General features: G+C 44.8%; 1 protein-coding gene across 1 annotated transcript; it reads left to right on the top strand.

Moving 5' to 3' along the window:
- LOC109467190 (piwi-like protein 1) lies at positions 1-13616 on the top strand. Its single transcript, XM_019765133.1, has 17 exons — positions 1-158; positions 387-523; positions 997-1211; positions 1461-1666; positions 2067-2264; positions 2732-2904; positions 3397-3456; positions 4467-4584; positions 5412-5512; positions 6456-6666; positions 6972-7050; positions 7503-7703; positions 8161-8335; positions 10640-10793; positions 11743-11868; positions 12495-12642; positions 13036-13616. The coding sequence occupies exons 1-17, from the start codon at positions 1-3 to the stop codon at positions 13150-13152; spliced, it is 2577 nt and encodes an 858-aa protein (XP_019620692.1). The 3' UTR covers positions 13153-13616.
- The last annotated feature ends 403 nt before the right edge of the window (positions 13617-14019 follow it).

Below are 14019 nucleotides of genomic sequence, written 5' to 3'. Positions count from 1 at the left end.
ATGGTTTTGTATCCTTGTTGTCGTTTCTGTCCTAGTAGTCAGACCTTGAGAAGCCATGACGGGAAGGGGCCGCAGTCGAGGCAGGAGCCGGGGCAGGGGAAGGGGAGCTTCGGACGAACCCCCACCACGCCGACCAGGCGGACTTCAACCTCCAGGAGGTAAGCTAGAGATATTAAATTATTTATTGGTTCATTTGTATATCAAGAACACATCAACAAGATATCTTGCAGCCTTGACATACAGGGCTGAATTCTGATGTTTGTTTACAATATCAAATAATAATTTATATAATATATACCCAAACCTCTGCTTGGAGAGTAAGTTAGTCCGCCACCCACTTGAAAGTGAAGTCTGCCATGTTTGACTGCCTTGTCGTCCTTTCTCAGTCCCGCCCACACCCCAGCTGGAGGCCCTGACCCTGGGGGAGCGCGCCCCAGGGGTGGGGGGGACAGGAGGAGGAGATATGGAGGGGTGGTGGTGGAGGTACCCCGCACCAGACCTGAGCACATGGAGGACAAGAAAGGTGAGCCTGGGACAAAATTACAGCAGCCTTGTTAACCAAAGACTTTATGTACACACTTCTTGCTATGCTTAGCACTACTCAGCACATATGAGAAAGAGTGTGGGAAGGTCAAACACACGCACTACCAGCGGACTAGCCCCCTGCTATAGTGTCAGGACCCGGGCGTATCGCGTTTTAATTCTACCTAATACAAATCATTAAGTGTAATCGCTACTGTAGCATAATACATAGCTGGCTCTTAAAATTTAGCATAGAGCATCATTAGACCCCCCATGCAGGCCCCCTAAAATCTCTTATTTCTTGTTATGGCTGTAAGGCACTACAGGAATTTCTTAAGGGTGAAGCCAAACGGCTCCATTTGTCTTACCGAGGGACGACTACGGCATGATAGAAGTTCAAATTGGTCGGTTCAGATTTCTTACTTCTTTTTCCCCAAAAGTCTGAAATGTCGATCTGATTTCTCCTCACCACAGGTACTTCCGGAACCCCTGTCAGCATGGTAACTAACTTCTGCAAGGTGAAGACGCAGACCGATCGGGTCCTGTTCCAGTATCAGGTCGAGTTCTCGCCGGACGTCGACAACCGCAAGGCTCGCATCGCCATGGTCTACAGTCAGGAGGATCTCTTGGGGGATACCAAGATCTTTGATGGGAAGATCCTGTTTTTGCCCAAGAAACTGGAAAATGATGTAAGAATATGGTTACACTGTGATTATTTGCTCACCATTGAAAAAATGCAAAAGTAAAAAAAAGTAAAACACTGCCTAGAGTTAGATGTTCAAGGGTTAGGTGTAACAAGTCGATCGGTGAAATGTAGCCAGCTGCCGCTGTGCCGCGTGCCTGCGAATCTGGTGTTTTACGCCAAAAGGCGGTTATACCGACTATACCGATGCAGATGCAGATACGAAGTAATGGTTTTCCTTTTCCGTTGACTCTAGAAAACGGTGTTTACAACCGAGCGAAAGACGGACGGCGCGACCATAACGATCACAATCACGCTGACCAACGAGGTCCCTCCGACGTCGCCGGTCTGTCTCCAGATCTACAACATCCTGTTCCGCAAGTTCCTGAAGAACATCGGAATGCAGAGGGTGAACCGCAGCCACCACAACCCCACTCAGAAGATAGACATGAAAGCTCACGGGTCAGAAATTTATCTATAAAACAAAGAATGCCGGTGTCAAGTCACGGTACTTTTGTTGTAGTACATGAAGCAGAAAAAGAATAGCTAGCCGCTTGTATAAATATCAATGGTGTATTGTTTGTAACATATGATAATATTGTCTACATGTGGAAAAGGTAGGTATGGCCTGGGTTTGTGCCCTTTAGTACCTGACACTTGAGGATGATTGATTGATTGATTGATTGATTGATTGATTGATTGATTGATTGATCTCCCTCCAGACTGGAGGTTTGGCCAGGGTTCGTGACCTCCATTCTTCAGTACGAGGCTAACGTGATGTTGATGGCCGACGTCTCCTACAAGATCCTGCGTACCGACACTTGTGTATGATTGATTGATTGATTGATTGATTACCCCCCAGACTGGAGGTATGGCCAGGGTTCGTGACCTCCATTCTTCAGTACGAGGCTAACGTGATGCTGATGGCCGACGTCTCCCACAAGATCCTGCGTTCCGACACCGTTCTGAGTTTCATGTACGAACTGTATGGCCAGGTGGATCCAGAGCGCTTCTACGAGATATGCTCCGGGAAGCTTGTGGGAGAGATAGCCCTGACCAGGTGAGATTTACTGATGATTATTATAAGGCCACACCAATTTAATTTGTTGGTTCTCGGATTTTTTCAGAAAAAATATGAAGCGACATCAGCAAAACTAAAGATGTTTTTGTTTTCATGAACACACTGTCCTTACACAGGGACCCATTTGAGGTCACAAATAGGCATAAAATTGGTGTGAAATTGTTTAGGTACAGTACCGGTACTGAGGGATTAGGTATTTTGGACCTGTACCTAATCAATTTTTCCGGTACAGTACCGGTACACAGCTCTACTTTAGAGTGTCCTTGGGAAAGGCACTTCACACCTATTTCCTCACATGACATGTGGAAATGAGTACCAGTAGCTTGAGTTAGGGACGTCCTCTTAGATCGGACTTGGAGCCAGAGGTCCCTAAGTTTACCGGTCACTCGTAATAAACAAACAAAACAATATAAACAAACAAAATATTCCATCTTGTTCCTATACAGGTACAACAACAAGACCTACAGGATTGATGGCATCAGTTGGGAGGAGCACCCAACCGACAAGTTTAGCTTGCCTGACGGGACGGAAATCAGCTTCGTGGAGTACTACGAAAAACAGTACAACCGCAAGATCCAGGACAACAAACAACCTCTGCTCCTCAGCAGGGCCAAGAAAACAGCAAGTCATCATCGTGTTTGTTTGTTTGTTTGTTTGTTTGTTTGTTTTGTTAAGATGACAGCAAGGTGGCATGTGAAACAAACAAAAAGATCTCCATTTAATGTCCATGCCCATAGCCAGGGGGGATTCGGGGGGTTCGGAAGGTCCACATTTTATGTAAAGGTCCAAGATTTTTCTTGAAAAGATGGACTGGAATCGTAGAAAAACTGCTGCCTTTGTCATTGAATAAAAATTTATCTCTGATTTTTTCTTGGAAATCCTTTCAAAAATGCATGAAATGACATTTTAAAAGGTTCAATTTTCAAAATTTTCCAGGGGATCATGCCCCCCTAGACCCCCCATGACCCCCCCATGACCACCCTAGGAACCTCGTACCTACGGCGCTCGCTGGTCCCTCAAGCAGTGGGAAGAACCCCCCATTCTAAATCCTGGCTACGGGCATGGTACTTAACGATGTCCCATTTTCACAATATGTTTTTCCTGCTGTTACAGACGAAGGATGGCAAAGTCCTGATCCTGAAGCTGATTCCTGAGCTCTGTTCCCTGACAGGTAGGCCAAGTCTTAACTTTAGGCCACACCAAGTAAATCTTATGGATGACGTCCGCGCGCGCATTGATTTTGGCTTGTTCCTAGAAAAAAAACAAGAAATTCCGCTTCCTGTAACTATGATCAAAGAGTCACGACAATGCCGCAAATCGTTAGATTGACGTGAAACCCGTAACGCGAAATGGGTAAAGAGCACATGCTTTGTTTCTGCAGGCCTGCAAAAATGTGAAAGAAACAGGACAGGACGACAACTGCTGTTCCACCTGATTTATTGCTGTTTTGATGATGAATAAAAGACTTCTTGCTTGTTAATCTGTGTCACCTCATTCAATTTGTGTCCTAACATTTGTCGTCTCTTAGTATATTTCTAATCTAGGCATCTTGTTTTGTAGGGCCATTCTTGTTTTTTTTTCGCCCTCTCACATTAGATATAGGTTCTCCAAAGGACGTCATACATAAAATTTACTTGGTGTGGCCTTATGTTTAAAAACAGTACCTGCGCAGTCACAGCCTTTATACAGCTGAATTCATGCAGGGTTTACAATCACATAATAATCAATAATCACATGAATGAATGAACAGGAAAATTTGGAATATGTACATGTTTTTATTCTTCAATCAGTAACTGTTAGTGTAAGGTAAAATCACGTACCTCCAAATTTTCGGTACACGGTGTCGACTGTACGTCTTGATCATGGAGTAACCTTCTGGCGAGAACATGAGACTAGGTTGATACTTGTTTAGATCTTCTGGCCTCCCCCGCCTCCTTGCTGAGTAGGGGTAAATAGGACTTGGGCAGCTCCCAATTCAACCCGGCACGTTCCAACAGGATGTGGAATGTCTTGTGTTCTCGCGAGACTCGGTCACTCCGTGAACAAGGTGTATAAGTCGACACGATTTTACCTTACAAACACAGTCACTGATTGATGATATTCGACTAACTGTTAATTCCATGTGACTGATGAACCTCTTCAAGACTTCAATGGTACATGTTTTTCTCTCCAACTATGCAGGTTTGTCTGACGAAATACGTCAGAACTTCTCAGTGATGAAGGACTTGGCTTCCCACACTCGCCTCGGGCCTGGAGACAGCAGCAAGGCACAGCAGGGCTTCATCAGCCAACTCAACAGGTGTTTTTTTTGTTTGTTTGTTTTTGTTTTGCACCCAGACATGTCCGGACTTGCACCCAGATGTTGTGCCCTTGCGAAAGGCATTTAACATGCATTTCCCCCCTCAGTTGGAGGGTTCCTGAGCCCTACTAGGGTTTGGGTTGGCGTTAGGAAGAGCATCCAGCCGAAAAAATCTTCCTTCAAAAAAAGACTATGTACCTGGTGCAAGCACGTCTAACCCCCAGTTGGGGAAAAATGGCATAAAATTAAGTTAAAAAAAAACAAACAAAAAAACGGTAAACCATCTTTTTGTACATGTAAGTACAAGCTGCGTAAAATCAGACTGTAAGGTCTGAACCACTCATACTGGGATGTCCTTGGTTTAAACATGTAACTACTTACAGTGGGCCTCAGTGGAAGATGTCCAGACTATGCATGATGTACAAAATGACTAATAAACTGGTGGATGTCCCACTACTAAGTACCTAATACCAGCCCAGAAGAGAACAAGAAATAGCCATGCCTTCAAGTACCTGAGTTATCAACCAAGGATTGAGGACTGTTCAAGAATTCATTGTTTCCTAGAACTATCGCAGAGTGGAACTCGCTGTCCAAGACTTAGTACAGTAGGGGCATTGTCAATAGATAGCTTTAAACAATGTCTAGAGCTAGAAGTTCAAGGGTTAGGTGTAACAAGTCGATCGGTGTAATACAGCCAGCAGCCGCCGCGCCGCGTGCCTGCAAAGCTGGTGTGTTACGCCGAAAGGCGGTTATACAGATACAGATAAAGTAATACACAGATGAACTTTCATGATGGTATAATTACATTGTGCCTTCCTTTACTACAGCAACCCTGATGTGCAGAAGGAGATGAAGGGTTGGCAGATCGAGTTTGATCAGAACTTACTCCAGCTGGATGGGCGCACGCTGCCGGCGGAGAAACTCTTCTGTGGGGATGGACACGAAGTAGGTCTTCAAGATTTGTTCTAGATTATTTTTACTTAGTGGTCGCCACGTAACACGGCCGTTAGGCCACTTCAAGGTGAACGGTGCTACGACCTGTATCACCCACTCACCTGGGTTACGGGTTACCGAGTAGAACTGTAACTGTAATTCTTCTCCCTGAGTCAGAAACATCAGGATTGAGACCAGCCCAATTTCTCACCAGTAGTGAGGACTAACTGTCACTGACCCAATAGGAGAAGCAGGGGTTACAAGGCTGGTTGGGAAAATTTTCTACCCCTTTTTTAGACCATAATGGTTTGTTCCACTTCCAGTCACGTGGGTTCTTAGAAATCAATTTTTCTCAGGAGAAAAATGGGACCAAAATGAAAGCCTGATACTTTGAGTATTGTTAGAATTTCTTAGAAATAAGAACACTCTTAGAAATAAGAAAACTCAATGAATGAAGACTTAGTTCTACTTTACTTGTCTCAAAAGTATGATGATGAAGACATTCAGGTAAAACATGACGTCACACATAGTAAATCCGAATATAACTGGATAAATTCTGGAAGGGTGACTCATTTCAGATAGCATCCTTTATCAGGGACCTAAACCCGTCTTCGCAGCTACATCTAAAAGAGGGCCTGCATGGGGGGTGGTGATTACGAATTACGTTTAAGTCTCAGAGCTGATTACGACTTTTTCCGCTTTCATGGCTTTGCAGTTAATGTTCTGTTACGGATTACATTGATTTTGGGGAAGGCTGCCTACGGATTACGAAGACTAAAAAGGCCTGATTACGCCTTACGAAAAAGGGCATGCAGGCCCCCCTAAAACGTTTGCCTCCTCAGGTCAGATCAAGGTGCTAGCATAGACTTGTTTTGCATTGCATAGCTCCAGATAACCCAGCAAGTGGGTTCGATCCTTCTTGGGACGCATCGACTGAGATTTTTTTGCGTGGTTTGCTTTCCAGTTTAGTTATGACCGTAGTGCCGAGTGGTCGCGTGAGTTTCGGGGTAAGACCCTGCTCAGCACCCGGCCGCTGAAGGACTGGCTACTCATCTTCACCAAGAGAGATGCCCAGATTGCAAACGACTTCAAACAAACCCTGGAAAAGGTGGCAGGCCCCATAGGCATCCAGGTCTCCAACCCTGTCATGTAAGGCACTAGTATCATCATTATCTTGCAATTGGATGTTAAGTTTGGATGTTACCCTTTTCTTTTTGTACGTAGTACTATGATATGATAACTCAGCAGTATACTGGTAATTGCAGAGTAGACAGGAAATTTGGGGGGATTTTTCTGGATCCAAAAGCCGGTACTCATGCCTGATAAACAAAAGAAGGGCTGACATTCTGATGTTGATTATTTTTCTATTGGCCCATTAATGTTCCAAAGTGTCTTTTTAGTCCCAGCCTGAATTTTAGTGGCCTGTGGCCATCGGTCCCTTGTGTGTGTTGCAGGGTTGACATTGAGGATGACCAGCTAGGAACCTACCTGCGTGTGATGAAGGAGCAGGTCAAGGCAGGAGTCACCCAGATGGTAGGTCAAGTTCAAGATCTTAAAAGGGCACTGTCCTGTTCCACTCTGTGCAGGGGTGGTGCCCATCTCCATTTCTGTTTCTCCATTTGTGTTGACCTTCCCAGTATTACTCTTTCTCATAGATGCTGAATGCTAGGCAGAGAAAGCAGTATGTACCATATTTAAAGTCTTTGGTATGACCTGGCTGTGGTTTGAACTCACGACCTCCCGGTTACAAAGCAAGCACTACTGATTGAGTCGATGATTATCATAATGAAGAAATTCAGCACAAGGTAGACTAGTTGTATGGCCACTAGCTTGCAGTGAGGAGGCCCAATTACCCCCATACAGCACAAGATCATCAAACCCTTGGGTAGGTGGTGTGCCTGCTATCAAATCCCCTGACAGTGACAGATTGCATAACACAGGCCAGCAACATAATCTTCAAACTTGCCTTCCTAATTTTTCTTTAGGTGGTGTGCATTGTACCGAACAATCGTAAGGACAGGTACGACGCAATCAAGAAGTTCTGCTGCGTGGACCAGCCACTGCCATGCCAGGTCATCATGTCTAGGACTCTGAGCAAGAAGCAGATGTTGATGTCTGTCTGCACCAAGATCGGCCTGCAGATGAACTGCAAAATGGGAGGAGAGCTCTGGGCCTTGGAGATCCCGGTCAGTAGAAAGAAAAGTTGATGTAGATGGCAACATGTGATATCGATCTCTATTTGTTTCCCATCAATGGTAAACTGTGTTGAGGTGACTAGCACACAAATTACCTGACTCATCTTTAAACACACACACACAAACACACACATACAATACACGGACACACATACACACACATACACACAGTCACACATACACACAAACATACATACACACACACACACACACAGTCACAAACACGCACACACACACAAACACACACACACGCACACACACACACACACACACACACACACACACACACACACACACACACACACACACACACACACACACACACTCACACAGACACACACATGCACACACACACGCATACACACACACTCACACACACTGACCAGTCCCTTAACTAGAAGCCTTAGAGACCGATTTACTGGTAAAATTTTACTGAATGCCTTTTCAGTTGCCGAGCCTGATGGTTGTGGGCATAAACATGTATCCGGACTCCCTGACTAAGGGCACATCTGTGGGAGGGTTTGTGGCCTCCATGAATCGGAACCTGACTCGGTGGTACTCCAAATGCACCATCCATAAAACTGGGCAGGAGCTTATCGACCAGCTCAAGCACTGTCTAGCGGGTGAGTTTTGTTTGTTTTTGTTTATTGCCTTTGCATTTGTTTGGATGGATGGATGGATGGATGGATGGATGGATGGATGGATGGATGGATGGATGGATGGATGGGTGGATGGATGGATGGATGGATGGATGGATGGATGGATGGATGGATGGATGGATGGGTGTGTGGGTGGGTGAATGGAGGGTGTGTGTTTGGATGTTAAAACAATCCATCAATCAACTTTATTGCTCAACAACTGTATGGCAAAGAAGAAACAACAGGGGTTGATACATAAACTAAACTAAAATACTATTCTAACAGAGCTAGTCCATAATGATACTAATCTATGAGTATTACTTTCTGTAATTTAGGAGATATGTCAGTTATTATATTTACAATATGCAGCACAAATGTGGTGTCATGTTTCTCCCCCCCCCCAGCCGCACTGAGCAACTACCAGACCATCAACAAAGAGTTCCCTCAGCGTATCATCTTCTACCGAAACTTTTCTATAGTTTACCTGCCCAGTGCCACACTGCCAATTCTCATGGGTTTAAGCAACACTGAATGTAGAAAAACTTCTAGTAACACCCTGGTGGGATTCTCTCCTTCCAGCTTCGCTCAGGAACTACCAAACCATCAACCAGGAGTTCCCTCAGCGTGTCATCTTCTACCGAGACTTTTCTATAGTTTACCTGCCCTACCACACTGCCAATTCTCATGGGCTTAAGCAACACTGAATGTAGAAAAACTAGTAACACTCCGGTAGGATTCTCTCCTTCCAGCTTCACTGAGGAACTACCATGCAATCAACAAAGAGTTCCCTCAGCGTATCATCTTCTACCGAAACTTTTCTATAGTTTACCTGCCCAGTACCACACTGCCAATTCTGATGGGTTTAAGCAACACTGAATGTAGAAAAACTAGTAACACTCTGGTGGGATTCTCTCCTTCCAGCTGCACTGAGGAACTACCAAACCATCAACCAGGAGTTCCCTCAGCGTGTCATCTTCTACCGAAACTTTTCTATAGTTTACCTGCCCAGTGCCACACTGCCAATTCTGATGGGTTTAAGCAACACTGAATGTAGAAAAACTAGTAACACTCTGGTGGGATTCTCTCCTTCCAGCTTCACTCAGGAACTACCAAACCATCAACCAGGAGTTCCCTCAGCGCGTCATCTTCTACCGAAACGTTTCTATAGTTTACCTGCCCTACCACACTGCCAATTCTGATGGGTTTAAGCAGCACTGAATGTAGAAATAAGACCCTGGTGGGATTCTCTCCTTCCAGCTGCACTGAGGAACTACCATGCAATCAACAAAGAGTTCCCTCAGCTCATCATCTTATACAGTAACTGAGACTTTTCCATAGTTTACCTGCCCTACCACACTGCCAATTCTCATGGGCTTAAGCAACACTGAATGTAGAAAAACTAGTAACACCCTGGTGGGATTCTCTCCTCCCAGCTTCTCTCAGGAACTACCAAACCATCAACCAGGAGCTCCCTCAGCGCATCATTTTCTACGGAGACTTTTCCATAGTTTACCTGCCCTACCACACTGCCAATTCTCATGGGCTTAAGCAACACTGAATGTAGAAAAACTAGTAACACTCTGGTGGGATTCTCTCCTTCCAGCTGCACTGAGGAACTACCAAACCATCAACCAGGAGTTCCCTCAGCGTATCATCTTCTACCGAAACTTTTCTATAGTTTACCTGCCCTACCAAACTGCCAATTCTCATGGGTTTAAGCAGCACTTCAAATGTAGAAATAACACTCTGGTGGGATTCTCTCCTCCCAGCTTCACTGAGGAACTACCATGCAATCAACAAAGAGTTCCCTCAGCTCATCATCTTATACAGTAACTGAGACTTTTCCATAGTTTACCTGCCCTACCACACTGCCAATTCTCATGGGTTTAAGCAGCACTTAAAAAGTAGAAAAACTAGTAACACCCTGGTGGGATTCTCTCCTTCCAGCTTCACTCAGGAACTACCAAACCATCAACAAAGAGTTCCCTCAGCGTGTCATCTTCTACCGAGACTTTTCTATAGTTTACCTGCCCTACCACACTGCCAATTCTCATGGGTTTAAGCAGCACTTAAAAAGTAGAAAAACTAGTAACACCCTGGTGGGATTCTCTCCTCCCAGCTTCGCTCAGGAACTACCATGCAATCAACAAAGAGTTCCCTCAGCGTATCATCTTCTACCTAAACTTTTCCATAGTTTACCTGCCCTACCAAACTGCCAATTCTCATGGGTTTAAGCAGCACTTAAAAAGTAGAAACTAGTAACACTCTGGTGGGATTCTCTCCTTCCAGCTTCACTCAGGAACTACCAAACCATCAACCAGGAGCTCCCTCAGCGTGTCATTTTCTACCGAGACGGTGTGGCGGATTGGCAGCTGGAGGCCTTATTGAAGGAGGAGCTGCCACAGATCGTGGACACCTTGAAGTCCCATGCTGAAGGATACGAGTGAGTTTGTTGGTTTATTGAGACTTACTGCATTTGTCGAAGGATTAAAATAACTATCACCTTTTCAAGATGACAACCCTGAGACCAGACTGTCAGGTTTGAACCATTCACACCGGGAAGAGTGGTCCCTACTATTTATGATAAGTGTGGTGTGATCTTAACATGCTTAAGGTGTGACTGCCCTAAAACATGGGACCTCCAACATGTCCAAGAGAACATCACTATAATTATGCAGGCATCAGGAGTATTTGTTAAGGAATATTACTAGTCTTATTGGTAATTTCTAAAATTTTCACAGTACTTCTAATGTTTGCAGTTGTCACAGTCACTTAAGCACTGGGAACTTATCATTACCGTTAACACATTACGTAGTTCACCATCTTTTCTACACCTGCCGCCACTGTCGCTGTGAATAAAAGTTTGGAATCCGTGCGTGAAACTCCTTGTTTCTTAAACTAAACTGTGAGCATCTGCCTTGGCCATGCCATGAACATAAAGTGAATTACTTTAACAGTACTAATTGACTCATCATCATCTCCGTTACTGCCCAGCCCTACCATGTAGGATTATTGGCAGCCGTTACGCATTGATTAGTTACAATTGTGACCCAGTACATAAAAACAAAGGTAAAACAAGGATAAATGAGAAGGGAACATAAGACAACTGATTTGTGTGTGCTAAAGACGGGACAAGTGCATTAGTGCGTTAGTAATATTTACATATATACAAGACATGATGGGGTGGCTCAATGCAGCAGGGTCCTCGCCAGTTCAGATTTGAACTGGGCAAGAGACCCCGCCTCCGCCGCACCAGGCTCGAGTTCATTCCATTCCCTGATGGTGCGGGGGAAGAACGAGAGCCTGTAGAAGTTGGTTCTGCTCGCGATGGCCTGCAACTCTTTTGTATAATGTTTATCTGTCGTGCTAACTGAGTGGTCACTCCTGTGCAGGCCCAAGATCACGTTCGTCATCGTGAACAAACGGATCAACACGCGGTTCTTCGCGCGTGACGGCTCCGGACTGCAGAACCCTCCGCCGGGAACCGTTGTGGATGACGAGGTCACCAGGCCGGAATGGTTTGTAGTAGTAGTTGTTGTTGCTGTACAGTGTCCTTGGGGGCCTGCAATGGGGGGTCCCGACAACGCTCTACGCTGAATTCGGAAACTTCTTGATTAAGCTTTACGATAAATTCCAAGTGGCCACAATGCATTACGTAGAATTAAAATGGACAAATATGCTGTACGCAAAAATACGCCAATTATGCTCTACATTGAATTAGAGCGGTCCGTCTACGCTCTACGTAGAATTAAAACGGCTGATTACGCTCTACGGAAAAGGGCTTGCGGGCCCTTTAATGTCTTACTTAGCTAGACTATCTCACTAGACATGGTCTCTTGGTGCTGGTTTGCTTGGTTCATGGTTCAGTCCAGAGTCAATCGTCTCTAAAGAGAGCACCTCAAATCGGGGCGTACTCTCGATGTACCGGTTGTAGTCTGGCTGTGTACCTAAATCAGGGCTGGGAATTACAAAATGTAGAAAGGAACAAATGTACGTAAATGTTACTGTGACCCATAGCTCTTTTGAGGCTGTATTTTTGGGGCAGTGGGATGTGGACACCAGGTTGAGACAAGATCATAGACTGTATGGTCTAGAAATCTGTACAATTTGGATTTTCCCAGACATCCTTCTTCTTTTTCTTCAGGTATGACTTCTTCCTGGTGTCCACCTCAGTGCGCCAGGGAACGGTCACTCCCTGCCACTACAACGTGGTGTGGGACACCTCTGGCCTCAAGCCTGACCAAATGCAGAAGCTCACCTACAAGCTCTGCCACCTCTACTACAATTGGCAGGTTAGGGTTTGTGAGCCTGTGTGTGTGTGAGTGAGTGTGTGCATGTCTGTGTGTGTGCGTTTGCATGTGTGTGTGTTTGTGTGTGTGTGTGTGTGTGTGTGTGTGTATGTAAGTATGTGTGTGTGTGTTTGTGTACACTGTGTGTGTGCACGTATGTGTGTATGTATGTGTGTATGTATGTGTGAGTGTGTGAGTGTGTGTGCATGTGAATGTGTGTGTGTGTGTGTGTGTCCGGTGTGTGTGTGTGCATGTGAATGCGTGCGTGTGTGTGTGTGTGTGTCTGTGTGTGTGTGCATGTGTGCCTATTACTGCTTTCCTTCAAACATTTGTTCATTCGATCATTTATTATTTGTTCTTTCCTTTGTTTATGCATTTCGTTTTATGTTGTTTCAGGGCACCATCCGAGTCCCCGCCCCGTGCCAGTATGCCCACAAACTGGCCTTTTTAGTTGGACAAAGCGTCCACACCAAACCTTCAGAAGACCTGGCGCAAACACTGTTCTACCTGTAGGTCACAGGTCACGACCAAAGGGTAGAGATCAGAGGTCACAGGTCACGACCAAAGGGTAGAGATCAGAGGTCACAAGCTGGGTTTCCACAGAGAACATGCATGTGATTTGAAAGTCTGGCAAAACTCCTTCGAACACTTTCCTTTCTCTAGTTTTGATAAACTTAAGTGAGTGAGTGAATAAGTGAGTGAGTGAATAAGTGAGTGAGTGAGTGAGCGAGTGAGTGTAAACTGTAAGGTTGAAGGTCTGATTTTCCAAAGGTAGAGTGTAGTTTTAACAAAATGAAAGAACCCAGAGTCTGTCCTAAGCTTATGTGTTATGTATATCTCTAAGGAGACATTGTTAACAAGTGAGATGTCTTCCAAGGTAACAGTATACAGCAGGGAAACAAAAGATACTACTAATTAAATAAACCTTTAATCATTGTATTAACTAACATAAACTAGCAGCAGATTTTATTGCAATCTCAGGGTGCTATATGCATTAACACAGTGGATATTTCCAATGGATCTAAAATTTGGATAGTAAATTTCTTACTTGCTATGTTTACTTCCGTTTGCATATTGTTTCTGCTCTGTAATAATGACCCAGACTAGATGTCTGTCACCATGGTGACTTGCTGCTGTAGCAGACATCCAGTGGTGGTGGGTTACATTTGCAATAAAGTTCTATCTTCCAAAACTATTGATTGTTTGTGTTGTTTGTTTTTCTGATTGCAAGATGTGGGGGAGTGACAGAGAAGGCCAAAATCGAATTTTGACATCGGAGACCCTGTGTAACTTAGTCTCTACCAGACTCCTTTGCAGGCTGAATAAATAGTAGAAATCGGCAAAGGGGGAAATCATTGGCCAGAGGAGTTGGCCGGCCAT

This window comes from Branchiostoma belcheri, unplaced genomic scaffold (genome assembly GCF_001625305.1).
Source record: "Branchiostoma belcheri isolate BF01 breed outbred unplaced genomic scaffold, Haploidv18h27 scaffold178, whole genome shotgun sequence".
NCBI classification, from domain to species: domain Eukaryota; kingdom Metazoa; phylum Chordata; class Leptocardii; order Amphioxiformes; family Branchiostomatidae; genus Branchiostoma; species Branchiostoma belcheri.
The sequence above is the reverse complement of the archived record's forward strand: the minus strand, read 5'-3'. Positions and strand labels throughout refer to the sequence as shown.